Genomic DNA, 22,402 nt, shown 5'->3' on the forward strand with positions numbered 1-22,402 from the left:
CAGAAGCAAGATTGTCAGTTATCGAGGAATTCGACAATAATCGCGGAACAGATACGGCAGTGCTGCCAGTGTCCGTAACACTCCCCGACTCGTAAAGCTGCAGGTACGCTCCTGGCTCAGTTTTACCTTTGAAAGCACGTCCAGTACCGCGATCTTGCATACAGGACGACGAAAAACTCCGTCGTTTGTTTGGACGACGGCCTGTCGTACGCGGCCATCGCGTCCTGTCACCACCGAGATTATGCGACCTCTGATCCATCCGTTGCGAACATTTTTCTCCACCAGGACCACAAGATCTCCTATTTGCGGAGCCTTCGTTTCGTCGAACCATTTTGTTCTCATCGAGATGGTTGGCAAGTACTCTTTCGTCCACCTCTTCCAGAACTGGTCAACCATCAGCCTTGACATATCCCAGTTGGTACGGCAGACTCCATGACACTCTGATAATGGTTTTCTGGTACGCACGACTCCGTCTGAACTCAGGTGAATGAAATGGTTCGGCGTTAAAGCCTCCTGTTCCGTCGATTGAAGAGGTATGAAGGTCAGCGGCCGCGAATTGATTTCAGCCATGATTGTTTGTAGCGTTTCGTCATCTGGGTTCCCGTAAGCGGGCAGCGATGCCATTGCAACCTTGACGGAGCGTACAAGGCGTTCCCACACACCTCCAAAGTGTGGGGCGGAGGGGGGATTGAAGACCCACTTCGTGTTGGCATCCGTGAAGGTGTTAGCTAGACCGTTGTTGATGGTTTTGAGTTCCTGCAGTAGCTCGCGACTAGCACCCTTGAAGTTCGTCCCGTTATCGGTGTATATCTCGCTGGGCGCACCTCGATAAGCAATGAAGCGACGGATGGCCATCTTGCAAGACTCTGTCGTGAGGGAATGCACGATCTCCAGGTGGATGGCTCTAACGGTAAGACACGTGAACAAGGCGACCCACCTTTTCACGAGACTGCGACTTCTTTCGACCGATATCGGCCCAAAATAGTCGATACCTACGTAGGTAAACGGTCGGCTACACTGCTCCAATCGTGCCGCAGGTAATGGACCCATCTTCGGAGTAACGGGAGATGCCTTACGAATTTTACAGCTCTGGCAATTCTTTGCGACCTGGCGTACAACTGTGCGGAGATTCGGTATCTGGAAACGCTGTCGGATTTCATTCACTATAGTCTCGTTATTTGCGTGCCGGAACTTCCGGTGATACCAATCGACGAGGAGTTCAGTAAGCCGGTGGTAACGTGGTAGAATTATGGGAAACTTGAAATCATATGTCACACTCGTTGCGGCTCCAATCCGACTGTCCACGCGTAGGACACTCCTTTCGTCAGCGAACGGCGATAACTTGTAGATTTTGCTCGTTTTATCAATCTTCATCCCCGGGCTCCCACTAAGCAGCACGGCGACTTCGTCCGGATAGACTTCGGCTTGTACCATACGCCAAAGAACTGATTCCGACCGCTGTAACTCATCGCGCAACAACCTCCCAATTTCTTTTGGTTTCCCCAATCAGCGACGACGGGCATTATCGAAGCATCGGACGACATACGCAATCGTTCGCAGCAGGCGCTCCCACTTTGAGAATCGTCTGAAATCCACTAAATGTTCTACGACGACCTCTCGATGAATCAAGCAAGCACGTAGCTCTTCAGTAGTCTCCAACGGTTGCGCTGTAGTTTTCTTCGACCACTCTGCTTCCGGACGACGTAGAAACTCGGGACCCCGAACCCATCTGGAGTTGGGACCGAAGCAGGGACCTTTTCCCCACTTAGTTGCTTCATCCGCGACATTTTGCTTCGACGGGATCCAATTCCAATCTTCACCATTGGTTTTATCCAGGATCTCCCCTATTCGGCAGGCGACAAACTGTCGGTAACGTCTGTGATCCGATTTTATCCAGGCAAGCACGGTTTCCGAATCGGTCCACAATACGCGCGGACAATGGATAGTGAATGAGATGCGATAATAGTCTTCGCTACCCTAGCACCCAAGACAGCACCTTGAAGCTCGAGACGAGGAATGGATAAGACTTTCAGTGGCGCCACCTTGGCCTTCGACATCACGAGAGCGCAGTGAATATTCCCGTTGATTTCCACCCGAAGATAGGCCACACAGGCGTATGCATCCTCACTCGCATCCGTGAATACATGGAGTTGTAATGGACCGATCTCTGCAGATGAGAATCCAGGAAAGTACGCACGGTCGATGCGCATCCTCGAAAGCTCTTCAAACCCAGCAATCCAACGGCGCCATTTCTCCTTTATTTCACCGGAAACTCCTTCGTCCCAGCCTGCTTGGGTTCTCCAGATATCCTGGATGATAATCCGTCCGTGGACCAGAAAGTGGGATAGCAACCCCAATGGATCGAAGATGCTCATAACGCACCGTAGCAGGTTGAGCTTCGTCGGCGTAATCCCGTTCACGTTCAAATCCACGTCGTACATGAATTGATCATCCTTCGGGATCCAGGACATCCCCAAAACCCGCTCAATAGCCTTCTCCTTATTGATTTCGATCAACTTGGCTTTATCGGGTCCAGGGTCCCCGACTCGTCGAAGAACCTCCTCTGAATTGGAAAGCCAGTTCCTTATCATGAATCCTCCATTCGCGTGTACTTGCTTCACTTCTAAAGCCACTTTAATGGCCTCGTCTACGCTGTCGGAGCTGTACAAATAGTCGTCGACGTAGTGCTTGGACACGATTGCTGCGGCTGCCCTAGGGAACTCGTTTTTGTGATCTTCAGCGTTCAAATTCTTAATGAATTGTGCCTGACTCGGCGAGCTCGAAGATCCAAACGTACCCACATCCACCACGTACACCTGGATTGCGTGCGAGGGATCTTTCCGATATAGGAATCTTTGTGAGTGAACGTCTCAAGGTAGAATTCGAAACTGGTGGAACATCTGTTTCAAGTCCCCGCAGATCGCTACTTTCCGCTCGCGGAATCCGAACAGAACCTCCAGCAGCGGTGTTAGGAGATCGGGACCTTTCAGAAGCATACTGTTAAATGAGACACCCTGAACCTTCGCTGCAGCGTCCCAGACTAGCCGAACGGCCCCTAACGGTAAATACCACACCCTATCAGGGTCCGCCGATTTCAGTTCTGCCGCGGTCGCCAAGTGGATGTAGATACTCGATAATCTGTCGCTGAACGTTTTCTCGAAGTTCTGGATCTGCTTTCATCCGCCTCTCGAAGCACTCCAACCTTCGCTTCGCCATACCAAAGCTGTCGGGGAACTTAAACTGATCGTAACGCCACATGAGTCCCGTCTCAAACTGGTTCGACACGCGTCTGGTTGTCCGCTCCAGAATCGAACGAGCCCGCTTATCATCATCGGACTCTGGACCCTTTTCCACCGATACTCCTACGCTGTCCACGGAGAAGAATTCTTTCACTAGATCGTGTAATTCACTGTCTTCGCTACGCGCACAGATGTGTAGACTCACTTTAACTGAGCTGTCGCCCTCTTCTGCCATCCCCGAGAGTGTCCAACCAAGCCTAGTTTTACAAGCAATCGGGTCGCCAAGTTGACCCTCTTTCAGTTTCATAGCTGCTATTAGACTGGCGTTGTTGGAACCTATCAGGATTCCAGGAGAAACAGATTCATTGCTGTTTAAAGGTATTCCCTTCAAGTGGGAGTGCTGTTGAGCCAACTCTCCGAAATTCAAAGACTGCCTAGGAAGACCGAGATTCTTCACCGTACGGGTGTCGTTCAGCATGAACCTTGCCGAGAGGGATGCACCACCAATCTCTAGTGAAACTCGTTGTGAATTGGGTTCATAGCGGGTAACGTTGCCTGTCCAACTCATGCACAGTGGTAGATCTTCACCGTCGTCAATTCCCAAACGTTTCGCTACCCAGTCTTCCACAAGAGTAACGTTCGACCCATCGTCAAGGAACGCGAAAGTCTCCACCGACCTTTCCTTCCAGAACAAACGCACAGGAAGAAATTTGAACAGAACTGATTGCTTTGGGTTGTGGTGTGCGTTCACCTTCTCAATGTTCTCGGTTGCAGCCCCTGCTAGTTTGGATTCTTCCCTTGCTGTTTTGTCCTGCTTGTAAAGCACCGCGTGCAGCAGTGGGTGATGACGCATACGACAGCTTTCCACTCCACAGGTTGATTGTAATTTACACGGCCTACGACCATGCTTACCGAGACACGTGCGACAGAGATGGTTGTCCAGCACGAGCTTCCAACGACGTTCTGGATACATCTTCTTGAAGATCGCGCAATCCTTCACCTTGTGTTGGGGGTCCTCGCACGCCAAGCAGAGTACCTTCGAAGCTAACTCCTGTTTCGGCTGCTGACCCTTTTTTGATGAGCCCTCCGCTGAATGAGCGTTGATGTAGTTCCTTTCCCTCGTCTTTTCACATTTGTTTACCTTGGATGACCTGGTGTCAGCCAACACGGTGACGTCAGACGCTGCTACAACAAGAGTGGACAAGTACGCCGAGAATGTACGAAGATCAACTGCGGGAAAGTTCCGCTTGTACAACGCCCAATCCAAACGAAGCTGCGCCGGTATTTTCTCAACCAATTCCTGCAGCAATACCGGATTGCACATATGTGCCACTTGGCCCGCCGCGTCCAGGTGGTCGCAGAGATTCTGCACGGCCATCCCGAATGTTATTAATGTTTCTAATCTATCCGGTTTTGGAGCCGGTACCTCCCGTACTTTATTTAGCAAATTATGAATAATCAGCTCAGGCCGTCCGAAAAGCATATATAAAGTGGACAGCACCTGAGGCACGCATACCGGTAGAAGCAACCGACTCTTGACTGCTTCGTACGCCTTACCTTGCAGAGGCCGCTGGAGTCTCGCCAAATTCTCCACGTCAGTATAGCCGCAAGCCGTAGTGGAGTTGAGATAGGCACTGTAGAACAATGGCCAGTCCTCCGGGTCCCCTCTGAACGGGGGCAAATCTTTCGGCATTACCTGTCTCGCTAACAACTGCTGCTGCGTAGGTGCCACTGGTGCATATGGGTACACATACGCCTGCTGACTCGGGAACGATGGATGACTCGATAACGATGGAAGACCCGGTACGGGGGGTTGATAGATCGACGACACTGATGACATTGTAGCACTCGTCGACACTGCATTCATCGTTGGACCGGAATACATTCTTGGCTGCGTAATAACTGGTACAGCATTGCAAGCTGGTAAAGTAGGCGCCGGAGGGATATTCATCGCTGACATCGAAGGTGGTGGCATAGTCAGGATCGTACTGCACGTTTGATATGCTGGAACTGAAGGTGTAGTTATGGCTGCCATCGACCACGGCGGCATAACGGGATTTGAGCTGCGCGCTTGGAAGGCGGACACAGTAGGCATACCCATGCCTGGCATGGAATGTGACGTTATAACCTTGCTCCTGGGAATCGCTTCTTGGTTTACATACTGTTCGATTCCACCCGACACTAGACCTGACGGCATGCAACTGTAGGGTACTTCTGGAGGGACGAACGACGGAACAGAAGGTGTCGCGGTCATCTGGGCAAGTGTCATGCCAGCGCCATAGGCGGGAGTAAACGGTTGATGGAGCGAAACATTCGCGGCCGTTCCGGATCTCGGTGTAGAGGTCCCGTAGCAAGATGTAATGGGAGGTGCCGCTGCCACCACAGGCTGAGCGAGTGACAGGTTCGATAGCCGATTATCCACTCTTCCCATCCATTCTTCTACCCGTTCAACACCGGAATCTTCGACGATTGTCGTCATCGTTGCTGGAATGGTCCACTTCCTCGCTTCGTATAATCTTTCCTCTCGCATTCGAGATCGCCCAGGCCAAATGCTGCTTCTTCCTCTCCAACTCCATTTGATGCTGCATTTCCATTTCTCGCTCCAGAATACCCTGCTGTTCTTGCAACAGTAGAAGGGTTGCCTTAGTTTTCTCCGAAACCTGCGACGAGGTGCTGCTGATAGGGCTGATCATATTATCACTGATTCTACCAGTCACCGCGACCGGAGATGTTGTTTGACTGGTCTCAACTGCCGAGCTGATCGCATTTGACATCGACGTAGGTGGAATTGATATGGTTGCGGCGAGGGGTAACGGTGCCGGGGCTTTGGAAATCGATGCTTTACATGCCTCGCACTTCCAAGCTTTTACTTTTCTCACGCTGCCATCCACTCCCGCACATCCATAATGTATCCACTCTTCACACGCCGAGCAAAGGACCATGTTGTCCATGCTGTTGGACTGCTTGCAAACCTTGCAATCATTGCGTTCCGTCTCCGGCATAGTGATGAGTTAGTCCAAACGTGGATATAACCTTAAATTTGCTGAATCGATGAATTCGTTCGGATCCTCAGAAAAAGACGTTATTTTGCCTTTTTTAAGCTGTAATTTATTTATTGACCTTTAGTATATTTTTTAATTTTACAAATTCATCAACTTACGTTATAGTTTCCAAAAAAATCGAACCCAGTGTTACGGACACTGGCAGCACTGCCGTATCTGTTCCGCGATCAGTACCATTTGAGTAACTGGCTGGTATGCCTGGTATGTGACCTTCCTATCTTCCTAGCTACTTATACAATCAAAGTTTAACACAACCAAAACTCGTGAATCTTCCCACCTTCTATTCTTCATCTCGCGTCTCTGCCAGGGTTGGTTTATGATAAGGTAGTCTGGACTGACTATTTCGTACCGATGCAATTACGATGCCGTCATCATGGATTTACGTTCGCAAAACTGGGCTGCAATTTTTCACGGCTAAACGTCAATGCTACGGTTGCAGCGTTCTACGAAGTTCTGTTCAGAATCATAAGCACACATACGCCTCTTACACATACGACGCAATATACTCCGTAAAGTTCAACGCAGTTTTTTGCATCATCGTAACGCGCACAACCGCACTGAACTCAGGAGGCTGGAAGCTGACTACGACCACTGTGTATCTTCATCTTTCAATAAGTACATCTTTTGAATTCAAAACAAGGTCAAGGCAAACCCCTCCTCTTTCTGACGATTTTTCAAGAGTCAGAAAAACGCACAGTCGATTCCGTCGGTAATTACCTTCGACAAAGGAACAGTGACGATATCGACGGCTCAGTCGAGCTCTTCACTTCTTTTTTCAAATCCGTCTAGAATGCTGATTCCTTGCCTGACTCCCAGGAATTGCTGAATTCATCGACGTCGTACGATGTAAACTTTCCGTGTCCAACTTTCACAACTTAGCAACTCACCGGTCAATTGTGCCTTTTTGCAGCATGCGGTTGACACCGTGGCGAGTTGGTGCACATCGAACGGCATGGAAATGAACGCAACGAAATGCAAAATAATTCCCTCTAACAAATCTCGGACACAGCTGAATTTAAATTACGCAGTGAACAGCAGCAGAATGGACCGTGTCACATCGATCAAAGATTTAGAGGTAACAATGAACTGCAAACTAACATTCAACGAACACATCACTGCAACCACTGCAAAGGCTTCCGCAATTCTTGGTTTCATACGCCGAAACGCATCTGAATTCCGTGATGTATACGCATTGAAGGCACTATATTGCTATCTCGTTCGCAGTGTACTTGAATATGGTGTTCAAGTCTGGCCCCCTTATCACGAAGTTCAACGAAGCTTCGTTCGATATGCTCTGAGGAGATTACCATGGAGTGATCCGGTTGAATTACCTCCCCACGAACATCGGTGTGGGCTAATAAGCCTAGAAACGCTACGTCAGCGAAGAGAATATCTGCGTAGAATGTTTGCGCTCAACTTAATTAGCAACAGAATCGACTGCCCAGATCTCTTGCAGCAGATGAATATTTTTGTTCCAGCAGGACGTTCTCGCCAACTTTTTCTTTTCGCGACTGCCGGACATCGAACTGTGCTCGGGCAAAACCATCCTCTTGAAATGAACTTGGATTTATTAATTTTTTTCTGATTTTTTTTTTATTTTAATATGTGTAGGGAAAGTTTTAGAAATAGAATAAGGCAAATATAATAAGAGTTTTCAGTCTGTGCAGCATTATAGCTGAAAATGAGTAAATGAATAAATAAATAAATAAATATACGAATGTTAGGGTAGTGACATTTAAACAATTGTATTTTGTGAACAAATAAACGAAATGCCATGAAACTTCACACATGACAGATGAACCTTTCCAAATGAATCTTGTTAATTTTTAGCGGCGCCATCTGTTGAAAAATGCCGAGACTTTGCCCTTGTTTTTTTTTTTTAAATATTTATTCACTTGTACATGATGAAGACGATCAAGTATGATACTTAGATACGATTGGTCTCGCAATAGAATAGCTATTGAGAACCGGAAGGTAATCAGTCTCATCAAACGGAAACGAAACAACCTGAAGACATACAAGAAATAAAAAAAAAATAAAACAACAATCTGAACGAAAATCCAGAGCGAAAACCAGGGCCTCGGAAGCTGTCCATGGGATTGTTCAGAAGCCAAATATGTACATTATGCTGGATGATGGATGACATTTTGTTTCGTTCCATAATTCCTATGCCTTCCAATGTTCACATCAAATATAAACATTTTGTTCAATCCAAATTATTTCACTATTTATTTCACTGGTAAAAAATAATGGAATAACTATGTCCAAAACTCATTTTTAGTACAGCGAAAAAGTAATATTCGGATAACTCAGCGGTTTTATATTCCTGCGGTATTTCGCTGAGCTGGATCCATGCCGATTGTATGCACCCGTACTGTTTATATTTAGTTAACAATTCAAATATCGTTAAAATTCAAATACTTCCACTACCGCTTCGTGCTACCACAGGGAGCCACTTATGTTTGTTTTAGGTCCAACCAAATCATAAACTGACAACTTTCAAGAGCAACCGAAAAATAATTAAATTTGTTCCATCTACGAATACGACCGGTTTTCCCTCCCCGCCGAAAACACCATCGATTCAATGCTTACTGAAAACACACCGTATCATTCAATTTCTGCTTAATTTTGTAACAGCTAATTGGAAACATGAACGAGCAAAAATGGTCCCCCTGCAACAAAACATGTTTTTATGGACCTTCGAAACCCATTCTCAAAAAATGGCACACCGTTCCGCTATTGTTGTTTGGCGAAATGTACTGCGCTCTTCTGTTATGAGTCCGGGTGGGAGTTGAGCAGGAGTTCATAGGCGTTACTCCGATGAGGGAATCAGAATGATGTTTTTCAATGGGAAGCAAAAACGATGATGATGATGATTTTTCATTTGGAAAATGAGCCGTTTTTGTTCAATTTGCGAATGGAGGTGCCACGTGGCGGCAGCGGCGATCGATTCTGTTGTCGAGTGAGTTAACAGGATGGGTTGAACATCGGTCACAGGCTAAGCCGACTGAAAATGCCACTCTAGGAGGTGGCAAATCGGAGTGCAGGGTAATTTTTCCGCTCGTTATTCTGTTTAATTGTGAGCTATGGTGCAACGAGGGTTTAATTTGAGGCTCATCGAGATGAATATTCCCATCTCGGTCGGACAGTCGCTTTTCCATTTACTTCTTTCGAGAGGCTGTTGCTGACCACTGGGCGCGAACATCGATATTAACAGGCTGGTTATGTTATGTTCTGTTGCCACAATAAAGAGTGCGCAATAAAACGTAACAACGCAATAATTATTAATGTTAAACAATCGTACTTCAGCGTCGATTACATTCATGCAAACGAGCATCAGCTAGCTTCGAGTGGAAAACACAACAAAAACAAAATATCATTCAAATGGGTTTACCTAGAGTATGATTTCACGATTCGATAGTTAATAATCCGATACTTATAATTATATTATTGGAAACACGAGAGTACTTAATAATCTCTAGATGAAAGGTGCGATTCGGAGCGGCCTTTTTCTGAATTGACTGTGCAATGAATTTGAACCATTTAAGGAGTGAGAGATTCCTCTCCGCGAGAATCTTCAAGAAATTCAATTTAAACTAACAATACAAATATTATTTAAACTAATAAGCGAATTTCTTCAAACGCATAACCGTCTTTTGATAACGTTCGAAAACTTTACGTTTATGTTGTTTCAGATTTTATGAGACTCGTAGTATAAAGGAAAAGACCCAGCATTAGAGCAGTTCTACAACACAAGAGTTAAGCATACGTCCTCGTTTTTATCTTCACCACAGCGTCTTTGTTTCGTGCATCCTATCATCAATACGCAATATCCTGTTAATTCAGTTTCTCCACGAACTGTATCGCAGGCTATGGCGTGCATACCTCATCAAAGGACCCTCTTCAGAGAGCAGAGAATAGGAAAAATGTATCACACTGTTGATTTCCTACCACATCAAACCAGGCAACATTCCTTTTACATCCCTCGTCAGCGATACTAATACCCATTAGATGCTAGATGCGATCAAACAGCGTCGGAAGATAAGGGTGAAGTTTTCCTACGAACTTTTTTTCATTTTCAATCCATTTCTGACGCTCTTGACGCTCTTGTTGGTTGTGGTCTAGCCATCATTCAACAGCCACAGCCATTCCACATTGTGCGGTTTGAATCTGCTCCCATTACTAACACCAGCAGCGTCAAACCCCTCCTCCTCTTCCCATCTGAAAGCAAAGATATCCGCTAAATCTTCAATCAGTCCTTTCTGGGTACGAAAGAGCAAAGGAGTTAGAGCTCGTGCCATGAGGGCGACAACCAGGGAATTCTTGATTATTTGCATGAAATAACTTACTCAAACAGTCGTGTTTGAGATGTATAAAACTTCAATGTTTTAATCCAGGGTTTCATTACAAAGCCTCCAATATGGTTGGCTATTAACGATATGGCAGTTAAACCACATATCACGAACAAACTTTCATCATAAAACGACATAATATACATCTTTGTTAGGAGACAAAAATAACGGATATAATATTTACCCATGGCATAATATAGATAGGATTCATTGCTATTCGATAATAAGTATCCGACTTTATGTGAATTTGCGCGCACAGTTTGTGGTATCTTTGTGTGGCGACGTCCGAATTTGGAATACGATAAGGGTGTCCACTTGGAATTTTTTTGCGAAATACGGATTAGAAATAGGCCAGACCTCATATTTGATTGAAACATTAAAATTAAGGGGAAGTAGAACAAACTAAACAGAACTGTTTTCGACACAGCACTTTCTAACAATGTTGCTCTACCTGCTGAAAAAGTAAATTTTTCACTCACGTTCTGTCAACATTTCATGAGTTGTGGATTGAAGCTTGCAGGAGATTGGAGATTGCAGGGAGTTACCTCTGAAGAGGGTTCGGCATTTTAAAGACTGCGATGCCAGGTCTTCGGATACATCCGTTGTTTTCTAGATTTTTTTGTGTTTTTTTACAGGACTGCGGATACATATGCAAGGTCTGCAGAATTGTGTTCAATCTTTTTGGGGGTTTTATTTTCAGGGTAAAAAAACAATTGGAAACATCATTCGAATTATTTTTGTTCTTAGTTCAAACAAAATTAGATTTTCAAACATAGTCAAAGCTCACATAAAAAATACAGGCTGGACCAAACAATAATTCCAGAAACTAATAAATAAAATCAACAAAAAAACAACGAAATCATCTTATTGAATTCGTTTGTTTATCTCTTTGGATATTTTTTAGAAGGGATTTAAAAACTTTTCATATTTACTCTCAACATCAACATATACTGTTGACTGCTTGCTGTTTAGAGCGACACTGGAATAGAAATCACAGAAAAAACTCCTATACCACTCACCTGACGAAACGTGACATGTGTAGGACTGATTCACACTTTATCAGAAAACCGAGCCGTTGGGCAGTTTTTTGCTTGTTTTAATTTCCATAGAGCGCAAGTAATGTGCATGCTCACAGAATGTTTTCATTTAGGGGTGCGAATGATTGGCACAGCTGCAATGGAGCAGAAAGCAGATTTGAATATTTTCAAATTAACGACTGCCCGTTGTCCATAACGTAACTTGAAAAGTAACCACGAAGATTGTAATTTATACCCTCGTTTGGTGAATTGTGGTGAATGATTTAGATTTTTCAATTTTCAATGTTTTTCTTACCTTGTGCCTTGTACCTTGTACAAGATGGAAATTTAGTAGTTTTATTCCTTATCGCAAAATATTTGTTTCGAAAAATCTGTTTTTCCCATTTTTTCTAAAAATGATTTTTTTCAAATCCATAACTTTTGAACTACTAGACCGATTCCGTTCAAAACTCAGGGCCCCCATTGACCATCTTTGTGTTGTTACAGAATAGCTACGTCCACGCAACAATCATCATCAATCATCAGCGATGGAGATCGATCCACGGTCGAGATAAGATTGGTTCATCCATACAACTGCACTGCTCTGCAAGAAACATCGGGCTGCTGTTCTATAAATAACTCAACAATGGATCAACGACTGTCTCCGCTGTCCAGTCTTAACGGGATAATGGAAGAACAGATAGAATACTCTTACGCCTAAATGGCTACTGTGTAAATGTGTACCATTTGCAATGGTATAGAAGGGAACGCCGAAAAATAGCAACTGTGTAATGTGCTAATTATAGATATGATAAATATGTGACATGTACACGATTAAAATTCGGCTCTGTTACAGCAAAAATGCTAATGAGCCTAAAATAAACAAAAGGGATAAAAAAATAGGCCGATTCCAATGATCCACATATCAAATTTAAGCCAATTAGCTGTTTTTTCCTGAAAGATACTACCCTTGCAAATAATTTGAACTTTGTCTTCGTAGTTTTTTTTTTATTATTGTACAGTGAAAGCTGAGGATTTTTTACATAATATATTCAGGAAACAGAGATGTCTTTTTTTTTTCAATTTATGATTTTTAAAATTCAACCGATGGTCTGAAAAATATTTTTTTCCTTTTTTCCAAAAATGACATTTTTCAAAAATTCATAACTTTTGAACCACTGAACCGTGTAACTTTCGGTCACTGAGGACCTTTGCAGCTTCGCCACAAATCAATTCGCCAAAATCTCCGCTGTCTGCTTTGCATCTGTCACTTGACATACGATTTCATTTGTTCTCGGCTTAAACTGTGCTCGTTCTTTCCGTTGTCGACTGACCTCGGGAATAGATGTGCGCGTCGTGAATGTAAATTTGTATAGTTAACTAGCTGACCCGGCAAACTTCGTCGCGCCGTCGCGTCGTGTTTTTTTGTTATCAATACCTTCAAACATTCTCGTTTTCTTACTATGAGCAAGTTCACGGGTCCGTTCACAGAAATGTTCATTGATTGATCTTCTATTCGACTCCGTTGAATTTACCTTTTACTATAAAATTCCTAGTGTTTCTAACAAAACTCATCATTATAATATCAGATTATTTTCAGACACAATTCTCGTTCAAGATTTATCAACCACTTGCAAATAACATGTTTCTCCGTTACATGGAATAAATGTTTTATACAGACAATATGATACAATAAAGACAACCCTGAATCGGACAATTCCTTCCTCGAGTTCTACTCTTATCAACACATCCGGCGATCTTTTTTTTGGTATAGTTAGAAGAAGATATAGGGCCCTATTATAGAAATCGGGGTTATAAGAATTTTGCTCGTTAGCTCTGTTTTACTATTATAGAAATCGAGCAATTCGATAGCACCGAGCGAGTGATAGCTATCGATGCAAGTGTCAGAATTTTTCGAGTTGTTTGGTTCGCTTGTTGCATATCTTTAGAGTATTATTTTGTTTTGGTTTGCGTCCCTGATATTTCCTTTTGGGAAACATTTCAGAAACGCTTAGATATATGCAATTTTCAACACATGTTCGTTTGTTTTGATCAGTATTTGTTTTACGGTGCTGCCAGAATAGGCTATACAAGGTAAGTGTACAATCCAGCATTATTTATATAAATCATGTTACAATTTATAATGCAGAACCTTCTTCCAGCGTATATTTCAGTGGTTGAAAACAAATGGACAGACAAATCACCAGCAGTTTGAACGACTCGTTGAACCAATAAAAGCGAATGTAAACATTGCTCGAGGTTTTTGTGGAGGCAGTTCAAATAGAATGTAAGAAGTGGGAGAAATTCAGTGAGGAGCTTAATGAACTGAGACCATCAATGCGTGTTGGTTCAGAATGGCAGAAAGTAAGTGTTTCTTCTATGGTACATATAACTTCATAAGTAAATTTTATCATATTCTTTGAATTACTATCAACCGAATTTCCTACCTAAAAATGATTATTCCTGCTAGCGTACATTATTACGAGTTACTTCTGTCAGAAATTTTCTTTTTTTATTGCTATACTATACCAAACTTTCTATACCATATGCTAAAGCAGAAATGTCTTGTAAAACAATAATGATTTTTTTTTTAAATTACAGATTTGGATTGACATGATGTGAAGGGTAAAGGAAACACTAGCACACAATAAGAATTTAGGGAATATCAGTTTTCGCCAAAACATAACCATATTAGCACTTTTGGAAATATAGATATTTATAATTTTCATAACAGATGTCTCAAAAAAAGATTTGGCATCCTTTCTATAGTGCTTTGTGAAACATTTCAAACTCGTTTCAAAATATTTCAGCACCAGCACTGACATTCGAGCAGAGTAACGAATCGAGCTCTTTTCCTCGATTTCTATAATTCCAGATTTTACTCGGTGTGATAGTGATAGTGATTGTATCGAATCCTCGATTCGATTTCTATAATAGGGCCCATAGGAGTGTGTTTCATCACATTAAAAGTCATTTCCAGTATCGAACAAACATCAGTTTCGTTAGCGCAAACATCAAATGGACTAACTGCACTTGTCACTATGTAATTGTACAACATATGGGAATTTCAGAGTTTGTCAGGTTTGGTTGGAAAATTTTTGGTTGAAATATGTGTAATATTTTTATGGGACCCCCCTCTCATGCCAGAGGAGGGAGGGGTGTCATACCATTATAGAAACATTTCTCATACCCACAAACACTCACAGCTCAAATTGTGCTTGATTAGCTCTCGAGTTATGCAGTAGTTTGTGTTTCGTTTGTATGGCAGCCCCCCTTAGAGAGGGGGGTGGAGAGTCTAACAATCATAGAAACATTTATTTCAACCTAAAACCTCCATATGCTTAATTTGGTCTCATTTGCTTGATTAATTCTCGAGTAATGCAGAAATTTGTGTTTCATTTGTATGGCAGCCCCCCGCCTAAGAGAGAGGGGTGGAGTGTCTAACCACCATAGAAATATTTATTGTACTCTAAAACTCCAATATACCTAATTTTATTTAATTTTCTTGATTAATTAGAGAGGGGGAGGGGTCTGAAACTATCACGAAAACTTTTCCCGGGCCCAAAACCCCCTACATATCAATTTTCATGTTGATTGATTCAGTAGTTTCCGAGTCTTCAAGAATCAGACAGACAGATAGAAATCCATTTTAATATATATAGACTAGCTGACCCGACAAACTTCGTCCCGCCCAAAATTTATTTTTCGTTATCACATCCACGTTTTTTTACTAAGCTTACTTACCCCGTTGAATTTACCTTTTACTATAAAATTGCTAGTACTTCTACCAAAACTCATTATTACAATATCAGATTATTGTCAGACACAATTCTCGTTCATGATTTTTCAGCCACTTGCAAATAAATAGTTTTTCCGTTACATGGAATAAACGTTTGATACAGAAAACATGATAGAATAAAGACAGACCCCTCCCCTCTTTTTCCCTTAGAGAGGGGGGAGGAGTGTCTATTCACCATAGAAACGTTTCGTGCCCTCTAAAATCTTCACATACCAAATGTAGCTCCATTTGCTTGATTAGTTTTCGAGTAATGCAGAAATTTGTATTCCATTTGTATGGTAGCCCCCCCCCCCCTTAGAGATGGAAGTGGAGTGTCTAACCACCGTGAAAACATTTGTTGCACCCTAAAACCACCATACACCTAATTTTGTTTCGTTTGCTTGATTAATTCTCGAGTTATACAAAAATTTGTGTTCCATTTGCATGGCAGCCCCCTATAATAGAGGAGGGAGGAGTATCTAACCACCGTAAAAATAATTATTGCACTTTAGACATGCCAAATTTGGTTTCGTTTGCTTGATTAATTCTCGAGTAATGCAGAAATTTGTGCTACATTTGTATGGCTGATGATGGGGTCTTAGAGAGGGGGGAGGGGTCGCAAACTATCATGAAAACCTTCCCCGGCCCCAAAAACCCCTACATACCAGTCGATCGGTTCAGTAGTTTCCGAGTCCATTAGAATCAGACAGACAGACAGAAATCCATTTTTATATACACCTATCCCCCTTTTTACACGGTACCTGTTTTACACGATTTCGCTTTTACACGGTTTGTGAAATAACAAATTTTGAAAAACTTGAAAAAAGGATATTTGTAGTTCATATGTAAGCAAGTAAAATAGGATCATAGTTTTGACTTCAAGTGCGATTTTATGTTCATGAGCTGGCAAGTTATCAATTTACCAGCATTTTTGGAGTCTTCATGTGTAATTTGTGTCAATTTTTCAAGCGCATTCTAGCCAAGAATTTCGGCAAAAATAAAAAGTAAAGGAAGGTTATATCTCCAGCTTTCGACTGGAAATCTCTTTATTAAATTTAATGATAAATAAAGCAAAACAAATCTGCGCAGCTGTTAATTGAATCTTCTATCACTTAGTCTGAGGTCAAATCTGAGATCTTCCCGAATTCGTCGACTGTTGAACCAGAATCGCATCAGGAATGCTCAAGTGATTATACTAATCAGAATAAAAATACTGGTAGTTCCTTAAAGTGGCGATAGCGAATTAACTTATTGCAATTTAGCTTCTTGAAGAATTCTTTGTTTATTTGTATTCAGAATCTATAATGAATTCCATAAGTAGATTTTTATAGTTGTTTTATTTAAATAAATTATTGAATTGATTATATATTGAGGGCTTATTTCGTTTTACACGGTTTTACATAGCAAAATCGGAGATTTCATTCTACACGGTTTTATCGGGAACCTATCTCCAGTGTAAATCGAGGGATAGGTGTATATAGATTTTTTTCGTGGACATTTTGCAGAAAGTCTCGTACGAAAATTTGCATGTCACTTTTTCTCATACATTCATTGGTACCATATTGTCTATAACCGGGTCCGACCTGTACACGTCTTTCAAACTACTTTGCAATGGCCCAAAGGCCCTGATCGTATTACAAATAATCTTCATCCGTTTACACCAATCGACATAAATGAACGAAGATGCTGCGTTATTAGTTATTGTACAGTTCAACCAAAACATCAATTACTTTTGGATGATTTTCATGACATTCGTCGAAAGTCAACGGTGATCAGTTGATTATTTTACTTTACGAAAGGTGTCATCGCCAAAAGTAAGAGTAGTTTGACCGATATGCATCCATCATAATGGATATCGTCGGAAGTAGCTAGATTCGTTACAGGAAAATATCCTTCAGCCAATATATTTTTCTACCGACAGATGACGTTTAACACTTGCGTCGCCCCGTCACCCAGATATGGGTTACACTTTCCTCGTTCAAATTGAATAGGATTTTGAAAAGGAATTTGATAGAATAAGCACCTGAGTGTGACTATAGGATAAGTAAAATAATAATAAAATTATAACTATATCATTATAATGTTTATACTATACTTTTTATTAATTTATAGTTCGGATGGTTTGTACTGCAGATTTTTGCGGAACCCATATTATATGACTTTGGCATGTGTTATTGTTGTCAATTCATCTTCAAATTAAATAAAATATTGATAGATCATGTAAAAGTAGTCTACAAACTGAGATTGATCTTCATTTAATAATTTATACGCAAGTTGGGCTCCACAAGAAACTCAGAAAAGTCGCTTAGGGCAACGAACGTGTTAAACGTGTTATGTTATGTGCTAAGTGTTATGAATTCTCAAAATACAGATAAATTTAAGAGCTTCATTTGTAGAGTTTATTTTTCTGGCAGCACAAACGTGATTCGTGACATGTCTTAAAATATGAAATGCTCAGTTTGTATTGCTATTTCATCATGGAAAACAATGGGAAATGTTTGCAAATCATAGTCTATCAATACTCGTACTCTGCGGAAAATGTGTTTTGTGGAGCTCTTTTCTAGATGAAAGGATACATACAAAATTGAATTGTTTCATTTAGTGTGATAAGCCCTAGAAAGGATTTATCGAAAATCCTATTATTTACCGAGTTAGAGCCATTTTAGTGATGCGGTATCTAACCTTGTACGGTCATAACAATGAACTTCAAACGCGTTTATCTTGGAACTAGTTTTTTCAAACTGGCGTCTCAAGTTCTACTGAACCGATTCATGTCGAATTTATATGAATACATTCTGCATGCATCTCTCTATCGTATGAACCTTAAAAAAATATTTTTAAACTTTTATTATTTAAAAAAAATCGATAAACATAAGAAAAAACGTTTCAAACCGCATTTTGTTTTTCAAACGGCCGCCATTTTGCCAAAAAAAAGTGTTTTTGATATGTCCGAGGTTAATGCGATAGCGGCGTCTTTACTGATTCAGGATCTGTTCGATTTTTTTTTCTTTCAGATAACCAGAAGGGCTGGAATCATGTACGCCATGGCGCAACTTTGTTTTGCTACCCCTCACTTCATCAGCTCTCTAATTCAGCCTCCTCAAAATAGAGTAATTTTTGATACTCCAACACAAATAACGAAATTCGAATTTTTCACTGTTATTAATTAAAAGTAAGCAACTGAATATAATTCATGGAAGTATAAAGAGCTATAAAATAACCTAAAAACGTATTAATTGATGGTGGTTTCATTGGAGTAAGAATCAGAACATAGCATAACTGCAACTGCGAAACAAACATATTTTTTACATTTCATGCAGTTGTTGCGTGTTTTTCGAGTCTTTTATCGAAGAGAAGAATGTATAATTACGTTCTAGATGATTACCAGATGATAAAGGTTCTGGAGTATAAAGTTTGGATATTTCTAATATTCTTTGTCTCTTTTCTTAGTAAACTAAGAATTAATGCCTTTTTAGATGCGGCATAAAAAGATGATATAAAAGTATTTCTAGGAACTTCACGAAACGAAAGTTAAACATTTATATTTTATAATATATGAATCCGTTCAATCCAGTTACAAAAGGCACTGAAATCAAATAAGAATAGTCCGGTAATGATCTAATGCATTATATTCAATAAATATTCCACACCACTAACATTGATTAATACATTTCATTCAACAATATTCTAGAATATGAAAAAAGGCACTTGTCCAAAAAAGTTACTTCAATACTCGCGTCGGTGTGTCAGACCGAAAGTGTTAAAAAAAGTGGAACACGTCCTCTTCGTACCCACACATGCGATACGCTGAACGATGACGAACGACGAATAACGAAGCTAGAGAGAATCGCAAAGCCGTAGTGATGATATTTTCTGAGAAATGAACGAATTATTGATTTCTTGGTCTGACAGACCAATGCGCGAGAATAGGAGTGTTAAAAGATAGATAAACAAATAATGATACAATGGAAAGTAAAAGTATACTTTGTTTTATTTTTACGGAGATCGAAAAAACGTCCGAAATTCGTGTCTCTACACTAGAGTACCCCCTTAAGGCCTTGGTAGACAATAATACACCGGTCATTAGTGCGATGCCAGTTGAAATACTCGAATAATTGGACCTATTGCATGGACCACCTCGCGGCCAGCATTTGCGTGCAATTATCTTTGAAAAGTAAATGACAGACACCGATTTATTTATTCAAATAATGCTTTCAAAATCTTTCTCCATTTCTTTTTAAATATGAAAAACGAATCTCTTAAAAATCACGCATTACAAACAGTGACCCTTCAACGTAAAACTAAAACTAACTGTAAAAAGCCTCAAACACGATGGCCCCAAAAACCGAGTTATTTGGAATAGGCAATAAATTAGACACCGGATCAACTTTGAATTCTCTCAGGCACAATTACCCCCAATGCGGAATTCCTTCACACAGCTCTTTCTCCAGGACGAAGTGCTAAAAATGTACAAGTGCGAAAACACAAAACCCAACCTCGAGAGTGTATGTAGCTTTCTGCTCTTAGGCTAACATCTGCCACTGAGCCTGTGCTAACCAAACACTTTGCGTTTTTTCAGCGTGGATACCCTGATCCCCGAGTCTAGTCTGGAAGCTCTCATTATTGTTCCATGGCCTCTGCCACACTTACTCCGATAGGAGCGTCTATAGAGTGCACTGTGTTTATACATAGAAGTAGGGGAAAAAATGCATGCAAAAAATACTTACAGTGAATCCTAAGTAAAACCGGCTCGCTCTGCGTCTCGCCTCGATCGTTGGCAGCCGAGCAGGCGTACATGCCAGAGTGGTATCGTCCAACCCGTTGCAGCACCAGCGAACGCGTCGAAATAATCACCCCCGATGTCACATTCTGTGTCACTGGTAAACCCTTTCATTAGTTGATTTCAGCGCGCAGCAGCAGTTATAAGGTTGAGTTTTTTTTTAGGTGTGGGTGTATTGTGTGCATGTGCACCCCCGCCAACCAACCGTTGTCATTATTTTCAAGAGATTTTTTTCGCAGCATTCGAGAGGAGGAGTTGAAAAAATCCCAGATCCCGGTGGGATGTTGTCATCGAGGGATGGCAGCCGGAGAACAATGTATTCAGCCCACAAGAATGCATTTTGTGTGGCATCAACGGCGGGTACATCCGGAAGAGCCAAGGCGCATTAGCGAGGAGTTAATCCATCCAGAATTTGTTAAATGGCATCCAGATGCATGGAACGATATGAGGAAATGAAAACAAGAAATGGAATTACTTTTTCTGACTGTTGACCTGGTTGAAACGTGAATGGGAATTTGTTCGAATCCGCAAATGGACACTGGTTAAATTCACGGAGAGCTAGTAACGGCAAATGGGATTATGATATTTTTTTAGATCATGGGACTGACGTAACAACAACACACAACTATTCCGATTTATAAAGCTTGTCAAACACATAAGCTCGGTAGTTCCCTATGACACATTGAATTTTTTTTTTCGCTGAACGTACGAGAAAGAAGCGAAAGCCAGTAACAATAATCACTTCTTTCATCTGTTCGTACTACCAATAATCGGACCAATAAATCGATGTTACTATATAACTAATACCGGAGGATAGCAAAACTTTATCTTGGCTTCACATTAAACTTCATTCCATTGCGAACCTGCTGAAACTGAACTTTTCTGCTCTGCCTCGTTTCCATTCTTATGAAGACTTCCTTCCTGCTCGGTGAATAAATATATCAGCAGGAATTTAATTTCAATATCAAGCGTATCATCGTCACCTGCCGAGAGATTCCAGAATGCTATAAATAAAACATTTCAAGGAAATGCTTCGCTCAGCTACGGGAAACTTTGCTTCGGTGATTCTCCTGGTGTGGCAGTTAATAAGACATCAAAAGTAAACCAGTGACCGTCCTCAGTCTTTGCCGACAGTCTGTAAACAAGCAACCCTATTTAGTTCCACACCACTCCCCATTGCTACCAGAGCTTCCGTTTCGCCCTCACCAGAAAACCACAAATCCCATCAAAGCCCTAGAAAATACGTTCTTCCTAGTTGATCATTTTTTAGCCAGTGATAAGCTAGGAAAAAAAACTTATACTGTTGATTCATTAAGTTAATCGATGAAGATAATCAGCAAAAGCTTTCATGAAATAGAAATAAATATACTTGCCCAAAAATACATTCGTTTTGAAAATAGTTTAGCCTTTGTCCAAACAAAGAATCATAAATGTACACATATGCTATTAATAATCATGACAAACTGACGGACGCCAAAAATAACATACAAAATTGTTGATCGAAACATTAGTAACATGTGCTCGTATGACAATTAGGGATTACCGAAATAGATCGATATGACAGAGGTGCTGACCGAATGATGCATCACGTTAGGGTATATTTATTGCGAAAGTAAACATTATAACTAAACAAACGTACGCACACAATATTACTTAATGGATATTCACAATGTTCAACTGAATGGGACATGGCCAATCTAATAGATGTGAACGGAATGATTCGACTAGCATGCAGAGAATGCGGTCAATTCTCTAACGTTGAAAGATGCAATCTGGTTTTCCTCTGCCCTCCGAATTTACTTGAAAACTGAATCCTTGCATGAGGAATTATGATGTTGAATGTCGGTACAGACCTAGTCCGACTAAATTAAATTCATCTTTACGTGGAGAAATTCCAAAACAATATGTTCTTCCCCAGCTGGAGCAATATAACATATCTGTTGGTTTAGAATTCTGGAAAAGTGGGTATAGAGGCATGAAGCAATAAAGGCTCGTGTTTCCTTCATCTGTCGTGTTCTAAATCTTTTTGGTATGTTTACTGTCCTCGCAAATGGAGAAGGGGAGAAACTAGGAAATATTTTTTTTAACGCCGACGCCTTACTCCTGCTAACGGCGTAGGTAGCCGGGAAGGAAACATATTAAAATCCCATTAAATTCACATCGAGAAAAGATGAT

At 41.3% G+C, this 22,402-nt stretch overlaps 1 protein-coding gene across 6 annotated transcripts in view; it reads right to left on the reverse strand.

Moving 5' to 3' along the window:
* The window catches only part of LOC129769468 (uncharacterized), a 565,408-nt gene that overhangs the window by 88,574 nt on the left and 454,432 nt on the right, over positions 1-22,402 (reverse strand). For all 6 annotated transcript variants that reach the window (XM_055771806.1, XM_055771799.1, XM_055771792.1 and 3 more), the window contains one exon: positions 20,175-20,334. In XM_055771806.1, the coding sequence (XP_055627781.1) occupies positions 20,175-20,334 (160 nt within the window). The remainder of the gene's footprint in view (positions 1-20,174; positions 20,335-22,402) is intronic.

Source organism: Toxorhynchites rutilus, chromosome 1 (assembly GCF_029784135.1).
Source record: "Toxorhynchites rutilus septentrionalis strain SRP chromosome 1, ASM2978413v1, whole genome shotgun sequence".
NCBI lineage: Eukaryota > Metazoa > Arthropoda > Insecta > Diptera > Culicidae > Toxorhynchites > Toxorhynchites rutilus.